Source organism: Anarrhichthys ocellatus, unplaced genomic scaffold (assembly GCF_004355925.1).
Source record: "Anarrhichthys ocellatus isolate YVR2014 unplaced genomic scaffold, GSC_Weel_1.0 scaffold1, whole genome shotgun sequence".
Lineage (NCBI taxonomy): Eukaryota > Metazoa > Chordata > Actinopteri > Perciformes > Anarhichadidae > Anarrhichthys > Anarrhichthys ocellatus.
In genome coordinates, this window is record NW_022280031.1 from 7,840,136 (window position 1) to 7,850,327 (window position 10,192).

Here is a 10,192-nt window from a genome sequence, read left to right on the forward strand (position 1 = left end):
TGTGTGTGTGTGTGTGTGTGTGTGTGTGTGTGTGTGTGTGTGTGTGTAAAAGGAGGGGCACAGGTGGAGGGGAGAAGATCTCATCTAAAGGCTATGAAAGATTTATCAGCAAGTGAAGACAGGAATGACAATGTCTGTGAAGGCACGCAACAAACCAAGTCCTCCAATTATATCTGCCATTTAACTGTCTGTCCTCTTCACTCTGCACTTTGTGCACATCCTGTCAAATCGAGGACATTGGGAATAACTGTTTTATGGACTTGATCAGGCACAAATAAGATCTATAATACAATGATTTGTGTATTTGAGAAGTCTATAAAAGTAAAAGTAGTAGAATATCTCATTTTGAACCTGACATTTTATTATCTAACCGTAGCTGTTTGCTCCTACAGTATGTTAGTTTGCAGAATATTTCAAGAATATAAAATTTCCAGTTGAATGTGGTAAGCTCACAGGTCAAGGAAGAGCCAATTCATTTGAAAAGAAATGTATATCATTGCAAAGTAAAAAATCGTGAACATTTTTCCAGTTTTCTCATGAACTATTGCACTGTTATTTAGATTTTAAAAGCTGGCACATCTGTGTGATTTGATGCAGAGATGCAGTGGATTGTGCAGCCTTGCTGGAAGTGTTCCACATGTAACAACTATGAAAATTGATTAGTTGTTTCATTTACTTTTCACATTCTCTTTTTCCAGCTTTTCAAATGTACAGTAAGGATTTGCTGTTTTGCTCTGTATTGCATCATTGTGAATTTAATATCTTTGGATTCCGGACTGTTGGGCAGAAAAGAAACAGAAGATATCACCTTGGACTCTGGAAGCTCATCAATGGCAGGTGATAAGAACCGGCCAATGGCTGCAGCTTTCCATACACCAACACCAGGGTTAGCAGGAGCCAGTGATAAAGACTGCAGGGCAGTCGGCATTCAAAAACTGAAGAAAACCCAAAAATGTTTTTTTACATAACAAGGACCAGAGCGCTCTAATGGAAAAGACTTTCTCCAACAAACTGCAATGTCCAGTGAGTGTCCAAAATGTGGACTTTTTAAAAAAACACTTGAATTCTTACTGGCCCACTCACTGTATCTAAAATCTTCTAAGACATAAAAGAAGAATCAGTGAACAGCAGCCCAGCGGGTTGATGGTCTGCTCAGAAGCAAATTGCTGTCCGTTCATGTACTGTGTAAATTATGTGAGAAAAGACTGTTGTACCTTCAAACACTCAGCCGTCTGACTTGTAACAATGCAATGCATGTTCTTTCTTCTCTGGTAATCCCCAGGACGTCACTCTTCTGTTCTGCAGCACACATGTCAGAATCAGGGCTCCTCAACAGAGTGAGGGCTTAGCACTTCAAGCTTGTCACGGATCTCCAGATGGAAGCATTCAAGGCTTTGTGCCAGGCATTTGTACTTGTTTATTTATTAGTGTTAAAGTCAGAGTTCCTCAGAGGACAGTAGCCAGCTGTTGCATTTTAGCTTCGTTCCACTGAGACGTGGAGGATTGTTATCCTCTTGATCGCTTGGCTGTCACTCTCTCTCTCTCTCTCTCTCTCTCTCTCTCTCTCTCTCTCGCTCTCTCTCTCTCTGCCTTTGTGTGCAAGTTGTACAATTGATTACAGTTTTCATTTTGCTTAGTCCCATCTCTGTTTCTACTTTCATCCTGCATTTGTTTCCTCTTCTTTGTCCTCCAAAGTAAATTAACAACTTTGAAAAAAACTAAAAGTTTTTTAATGTTTTCTGATTAAATTGTATTAATAGAGGGTTGATAGATCCTCTCTACACACGAGCTGAGTTACAGCACGAGTCATTTAATTTGAATTCTACTCAATTGAAACAGAATTTTGATTATTTTTGATATGTCTTGTGGGAACTTTGCTTTAAAATGTTCTTTGTCTGAAACATCCAAATGACGCTCAACATGGTAAAAAAGATTGATAGTCAAACTATTTCTTCGGGGGAGGTTCGATCCCCGGCTCCTCCTTTCCAAGAGTTCTTGAACAAGACACTGAAGCCCAAGTTGCTTTACAGAAGCCCACTACTCCCAATGCTGAGGATGGGTTGAATGCAGAGGTCCAAATGTGTGTTGATTCAAATTAATCTTTTTAAAATGTTAATGTTCTTTGTGCATTGTCCATGTTCAAATAAAGAAAGATTAGAAAACAGTTTTATTTTTGTGACTTCTGTGTTTTATAACTGTTTTGGAAGTATCAGTTCAGAAGACTGAACTATAATATATATATTATATGTGTCGTCCCTGTGTTTTAAAAGAGTTGCTGTTATTGTGTCCACTGCTGTTGGCACAGGGTGATATATCACTCTGTGCATGTTTGTAGAAAAGGGTTTCCCCACATTTTGTTTGGTTAACAGCTGCAGACTGAGAGTTTGTCTCAAAAGTTGAAAGTTTCAGATGACAATATCAGAGGGACACTTCATACACACAAACGACTCACAGACACACTCACCAGTCCGTTCTTCTTCAGGTCAGCCCACATGCTCGTCCCGTCACCTCCTCTCATCAGGACGTGGTAGGTGAAGTAGTAGATGCCAGGCAGAGGGCAAGTGAACTTGCCGGTGCTGGGTTCGTAGTAGTTCCCTACGTTGGTCACAACATCATCAAACTTGAGTATTTCACTCCCTTCGTGTTGTTTCCGGAGGCCTGCGTAGAAGGCGATTTTGGGACTGTAGAAGGATGGGCCGTAGCCTCCGGGTCCAGGTCCAGGTGGACCAGGTGGGCCGGGCTTGCCGGGCTCTCCGGGGGGCCCTTTAGGACCTGGAGGACCAGGAAGTCCAGGGGTCCCTCTGAACCCCTGTTTACCCCTGCGGTTTGAGAAGTCTGGGGGCTGAGGGGAGACGGCTGTCAGCTCTCCCTGTGGGGGGGTGAAAGTGTCACACACCATCTTGCAGCTCCCAAGCATCTCGAAGTGCGTGCCCCCTCCTCCAGACCCTCCCCCCTTGGTGGTGTGGACCAATAGGGGAATGGCCACCAGCAGGATCAAGACCATGGCCACGCCGACTCCAGCCCCGATGACACGTTTCTTGCGGCTGAGTCGGGAGGCGGCCAGCGTGAGGAAGTCCTCCTCCCCCTTCGCTGGAATGGTTGTGCCGGCCAGGCTGAAGGCTGAAGAGAGTAACTACTGGATTGAGAAGGTGGAGGAGAGAAATGTGTGATTGTGCGGGGCAGAGATACAGGGGACTCTTCTAGGTGTGGGACAGGCAAGTCTCAGACGGGAGAAAATCAGGGGGGAGAATGACAAATAGGTTTTTCCATTTCTTGGTATTCAGAACATTTGTTTTGTATCCTTTTTATTCAGTTTCTTCTGGTTCACAATGTCAAAGGGCTGTCAACCTATCTAAAGATAATATATTATTTTGCGAGACAAACATAACATAAATATATAGAAATATTTTTTCAAAAATGAGCATCACCGTTGAGATGTTGATTTTAGGCAACCTTTGTTTTATCCAGCTCTCGTGGAGGCTCTGATGAGAAGCTTTCAGTTGATCAGGCAGAGGGCTGTCAGGTGGGGTCTACAGTATTCCCACTGGAGCTCATCTCACCCACCACATATGGGGAAGGGCGCTTTACTTTTCTGTCGAGGAATGAGAAGAGAAGAACGAGTAAACTGCTAAATCTCTGCTCTGTTTTTTGTTGTAGGAGCCTGGATTAGATTTATCTCAGCAGTCTACTCCTCCATTCAAAGTAGCTACAAATTGGTTACAGGTCATAAAAGGGCAAATGCTGAGAAAAGGGGCAGGCCAAATTGCATTGAATGTGGAAACCACTGAATCTAGAAGGGAAAGAACACACACACACACACACACACACACACACACAGACTCATAATTATACAAAACCTCTTTGCTATAACACATACAGAAAAACAGAAAATGTAAGAAAAATGTAACAAATTCATTTTGTAATTAATGAATATCTAAATTAATATTCAGCAACATAACTAAAATGAAAAATGTAATACAGGATACAGAGGAATTTTAGTTAAATTTATTTTATTTAAACATATTTGTCATTACTGATAAAAAAAAAAAAAAGATAAACCTCAGTTAAATCATAATCAAACGACCTGGGGTCGACTGTTGTTATTATTACAGGCCTACATACTGTATATTATGGTCTACAAACTTGACTTTAACAGCAAAAATATTCAAATATAGGCTATATTTCCCTTTTAATAAAAATAGTCTCTTTAATTGTTGGCTATATATGGCAATCAATTTAATCAGAGCAAGAGGAAATAAGGATATCACCAGCAAACTTTAAAACTCAAATCAGCTTACCTAGTTCTTTCTTTCTACGCGGTTCTCAGTGTTTTTTCATGGTGCGGGTTCAGATGGAAACGCCGCAGGAAAACTGGCCCAGGACACCGGAACGAAATCCTTCCGAGACTGAGCGCTTTCACTGTCGCATCGGGTGAAGTTGCGCTGCGCTACAAACTCAAACTCACACTAATATTTAAACTTGCAGCATCTCATCCAGGACTCCTGCATGGTGGCCGGAGCGCACCGTCCAAAATACTCGCAAGCAGCGCTCACAGGCAATCTGAGCAGACACGGAGTCAATAAAATAAAAAAATAAAAAAAAGAGTATTAATGATTGGCTACAATTCAAAGTCGCGTAGCGCTCTTTCAAATGAAATCACACATTCTGACGAGTTACTTTTACAGACTTTCGCCCTTCAGAAATCCCGCTGCAGAGCGACTTAATTTGCAGAGCAACAGTTCACTCACTTGTTGTATTTTCCGTCCTGCGTCTCTCCTCTCAGCATCTGCCTACTACTGCTCCCCCGCCCTCTCTCCGTAACACACACACATACGCACACACGCACACACACACACACACACACACACACACACACACACACACTGTGATTCACCCTCCTATCCTGCATGTGACCTTTTCACAAATCAAAATGACTACATTTGCTTAATAGTTTAATCAAACCTTTTCGGTTTTTGAACTACAGATTTATTTACACCACAGTTAGAACCCACAACACCTATTATAATAATCATATGTCAGTGTTTGACATTACACCTGTCAATTACTGTAATACATGGATCATTTTTTTATAGTGTTTTTCTAAAATGTATGTTGGGATTGCCTGATCCATCCTTTATGAGGGCCATGATCCAGACAACAAACCACACACTACTCTATGTAGAACCGCATCTGCTTGGCCAAATAAAGATTTTTAAGTTTGAATGAGATACGGAGCTTCTTGTGGAGCTATGTTTGGCTGAACAGCAGGTGTTATTAAGAGACTGAAATGTGAGTACAAATCGTAGGCCACAGATGTGAGCCTGACATTCATCACGAAGGATGTTGAAGTGAAAAGGAGAAGGTGAAAGGAGAAGAGTGGTGTTCTCAGGGTTGTTGTCATGTCTGTGTTTCTAGCTTTCAGACCTTGTTAGAGATGAAAGACGTATCGCTGCCGACAACCCCCTCTCCTCCTCTTCCTCCTCCTGTTCTTCTTCTCTTATTTTCTCTCTCTCTGAATTTACATTAGTAGCATTTATTAAGTAATTAATTCTCAAATTGGATATTGTTTTTTTATGTTTTGGAGTGCTAATGCCTGTTATACAGCGGGGGTTCCTCTGAAATATTTTGGCAGGTGTTTTTTTCTGTTGGACCACACTTATTATAAACACACACCCCTGACATTATAAACACAGTTGTCCTGAAATAGAGTATTTTGCTCACATTTTATTATGACATAATGGTCTGGGGGCATTTAGTCTCAGGCCCCAATTTAGGCAACCCCCCTGTCCTCTAAGGCACAAGAGCTTGCATGAACTGTCAGTCCTGCTTCTTATTTATTCGTCTCCCAACTTTACTGAGCAGGAGAGGGAAGCAGATATTGAATATGGATCAATAGATCACTCCCCAGAATGCAAACTGTCAGCCGACTGAGCCCTCAGGCAGATGCCAAGCCACTGGTCACATTTGCATTTGGAGAAAGAAAATAACTATTGCTTGCCAGAAAGCAGGAAGCAGTGTTTTTTCTACATTTTACAAAATTGGCAAATCATGTATAGAGTCAAAATAATTGTTTGCATTGACGCACATGTGCTTTTACAGTATCTCTGCTTTCTTACATCCACTATGTGCCTGGCTGTGCTTCTTTATGTGCCTTTATGTCATGTGTGTGAGTGCCTATATGCATACATATGTGCACACATACTCATATAATTTAGATGTGAGCTCTGACACATGGGTGGCACACTGAGAGGCTCCCTGCATTTAAATTATTATTGCCAAGAAGGGAGGACAATTTAGAGAGAATGAGGTTTTTAGAGCCCTATGAAATATTAACTAAGCCGATGAATATATCAGCTGTGAAGCGATAATGTCTCTGACTCTGTTTCCTCGTGATATATGATATCATGTTCTTGTCTATAATATATCATCCTCTTCTGTGTTTAATTAGAGCTCAGGTTTACAGGAAGAAATCGTTTGATCTTTTCATTCGATTTGTACAATACTGAATTTTATCTGATGGATATGACTTCATAATTGGTTATTATCAAAGTTATCTGTTACATCTCTTTCCATGTCCTTGACTCTGATATCTCGTTTCTGACCCGCAGGTGTCTAAGCTGTAGAGATTTGATTTATATAAAGGCTTTCCGGCAACAACAGACTGTAAGATCTGAAGACCAGTGGGCTACCGGGTTAAGGCTCAGTTGGAACATGGCTGCTTTTGTTAACACTAACGTCAGCTGACTCAACCCTGTCAATAAGCCAGAGCAGGAGAAAAAAAGAAGGCAACGCTGTAACAGAAGATTTAATTTTTCCAGGTGAGTAAAACTTTGTTTTGTTGGATTTTTTCTCCGTATGTAATATCACAGTAGTGCCTTCAAAGTCAAGTCCAGTACATTGTATTTATACAGTCCAAAATCTCAAATTTATTTCAACCACGAATACCTGGAACGATAATAGACCACACATAGGCTAGTGTATCCACAAGAGGCAAAACTCTTTTTAATGCGAAGATATCTGATCAAATAGGAGACAGACAGAACAACCTCTAAAAGGTACATATGATATACATCAGTGGAAAAAAGTTAAATTCAAATGCCACATGTATACAGTACACGTCCCTATATGTACTAGAAATATTGATCCGTGTGTGTATACATATAGGTATTTAGGAAGCATTTATATATATATATATATATATGTATATATATATATGTATATATATATATGTATATATATACAGTATATGTGACAGTACAAGAAATTCAAAACACACTTTAGAGACTGCAGTATTTTTTTTGATTTATTATCATTTTTATAATTTTTGTTGTTGTTCTTGTGAAAAAAAACTTTCCAGAGCTTTCAACTGCATCTGACAGTCTTCAGAAGATTTTCTCAGTTTTTATCAATACCCACATATGTAACTTTAGTGGCACAATAACAGGTCGATGCATGATTTTAATAAATACATTCTTTATCACAATGATGCATTATTGTAAACATAATAACCTCTTAGATGAAATTGTCCTCTGTTTCATAACAGCACTCCAGGAGCTGGTGAGAGTTACGTGTCTTGCTGAAGCTTCCCAACACGGCAGTTTGAACTCAGGTCTCTGCAGGCCAATAGGTTCCAGTGTTACTGGATTTATGGTCATTAAAAACAGGTTCCACATGTTGGAATGAGTCATTCCAAGTCATTCAAAACTCAGCATGATAACATAGATAAGGCTGGACAGATGTTATTTATCAGCAGGACAGTCACTCTCTTTGCTTAGAACAATCAGTAAAACCAATCAGGACTTGAGCAGAGAGTCAGCATGTGATGAAAGAGGTTACCACGGTATTAACCAGCTCATTTAAGGTGGAGGCACTATCAACCCAGTGAGACACAAATACAAGCCAAGTAGGTGGCTGTGGAAAGGGCTTAACCTGACCTGCAATCTCACAGGTCAGAGAGCGAGCAACAACGAGAGAGCAAGGAGCCTGAGAAGGACGGAGAATGGAGAGGCAGCGAGGGTAATGGAAATGTAGGGGTCATAGCATCACATTGTATACAGTGGGACATGGGATTGTTTAGCATGCGTACATCTACCCAGTGTAAAGTGTAATTTTTCTGCATGGGGTGGCGAGACTGTTCTCACCAGATGTTGTTTCTTCAAATGCGACCTATCTTTACGTTTACCTGACATGGACCCTTTTGTGTCTGTTCAAATAATAACTCCTGCCTTGCATCAGGAAGGTAACGTGACATTGTTATAACATCTCTTACGACGAAGACCCATTGTAACTTGTTCATCAGCAAATATAGTGTCCCCAACAATTTATATGACTTTGTGCCAAGCATGAGTTTATTCTTGTTTGCATGTGAAATCCTCGAGGCAAGGGATATACAAACATTTCTCCACACCGTGTTTCGTGGGACTGTTAGTGAGGAAGTCAAAGAGGATGGTTAAGTGTGTTACTTTAAGACAGGAGAGCGATGTTTGCATCCTAATTCCACCAATTAAGGTGTCCGTCTACAGACTCAGGTTAATCATCAGTTTTGGTGCTGCTTGATGTTAGTGGAGCCTTTAACACTGTGTAGACCATAAAATACTTCTTGAGAGATTGTAATCTCAATCGCGGATCACCATGACCTGTGGAGATTTTCAGGCCACTATCATTTAACCTGCATGCTACCTCTAGGTCAAATACTACACAGACAACACACAGATTGACTAGCTCTCTAAGTAACTATGGTCTCTTTGACTCATTATATCAATGCTTATAGTTATAAGTTAGAAATATTGGTGTTCTGAGCTTTAGCAGTCACATCAAGGTAAAACAAATAGCAACAATTATATGTCTTATGCAGCAAGATTTAGAGGAACACATTCATGCCTTTATTTCCAGCAGGGTGTAATATTGTAGTGGTCTCCTGTCTGGTCTTCCAAAAGAGTCTGAAAAAAGAAAATTTCAGATCAATCAGAACACTGCTGCTAAAGTAAAAGTAATGAGAGAGAGGGGAAAGTAATGCATTATAATTTGTATATAACCTATGTAATCATGGGTAATGGGGAGCAGAGCGGCCTCTAAGTAAGTCAGGTAGTATAAATTAAAACAAAGTCAGCGTATAGGGAGGAGGACGGGGTGGGTGGATGGCTCAAACAAACAAAAAACAACAACAACAAAAAACAGAAAATAACAGTCAACTTGACTTATTTTACCTTACTTTTGTTACAAAACGTACATACTTAGACGTTCTTTGTCGGTATTCAGAGCATATCTATTGCCGCCCAAGGCTCTCAACATGGCGTCCGCTGAGCCAGCGGCTGCTAACAATGCAAACAGGGCTAACAATGGCAATAGTGCTGACAGAGCAAATTAGCTACTGAGATCCAAACTTAATTTCTGATATATTCATGAATTCACTTCAACATTGTCAGAGGTTTTTTTTAATTCACATTTTATGTATCCATATCCAGCAGGCATTATAAGGTACCTCTGTATTGTCTTCATCATTCAACAATGTGTTCTTGGTTTTAAATGTTTAATTATGGACATTTCCACAATCAGATAGCTTTTTGAGAACGCTCACCTCCTTAAAGAGCCAGTTTAAAGTTCAGTTTAAGGTTAAGACCATAATCATGATTGGGTTTTGGTCAGGGTTAAATGTTCAGGATTGTTAAGGTCCTGGGATTGAATGCTACTGTGGACATTCCTCTTAAGAGCAGGAAACAAAGTGTGTATGTACACGAACGCCCTCCTCTTATACATCTACCTCTATGTGCAGATCTGATTATAGTCCTTGATTGCGAGTGACAGTGTGCAGATTGAGTTGCACAGCCTCTCTAATTCTCTCTATTAATGAGTTGCGCTCCACACTGCTGCCCCGGACCCCATCTATTAATCACAATTTGTCATCTGTCTTGTGCTCTGCACACCCACTCTCCCCTCTCCCCTTTTCTCCTCCCTCCTCCCCTCCCACACTCTCCCTCCTCTACCTGTCCCTTACCTCCCAGCTGCTGATTCCATCTCATCCCTTTATCTCCTCCTGACTTACTTCTCCACAGATTCTCAGCACACCACTCGTCTCTGAATTTGCTGTCTTCCTGTGTGTTGTTCTCTGCACCTGTTCCCTTTCCTGCCGATTTTACTTGCATCTCTATCTTCAGCTCTTGCAGTCCCTTTTACCCCCCCCCCCTCCCCCCCC

General features: G+C 40.8%; 1 protein-coding gene across 4 annotated transcripts in view; it reads right to left on the reverse strand.

Moving 5' to 3' along the window:
• Nucleotides 1–4,814, reverse strand: part of c1ql4b (complement component 1, q subcomponent-like 4b) — a 16,685-nt gene extending 11,871 nt beyond the window's left edge. The window contains exons 1-3 of one of the 4 annotated variants that reach the window (XM_031854431.1): nt 4,749–4,814; nt 4,299–4,560; nt 2,465–3,592 (exon numbers count right to left, since the gene is read on the reverse strand). In XM_031854431.1, coding sequence (XP_031710291.1) covers nt 2,465–3,004 — 540 coding nt within the window. In that variant the 5' untranslated portion in view covers nt 3,005–3,592; nt 4,299–4,560; nt 4,749–4,814. Of the gene's footprint in view, nt 1–2,464; nt 3,791–4,298 lie in introns of those variants that run through there. The other 3 variants (XM_031854440.1, XM_031854450.1, XM_031854460.1) reach the window with 3 other exon arrangements.
• Between the last annotated feature and the right edge of the window lie 5,378 nt (nt 4,815–10,192).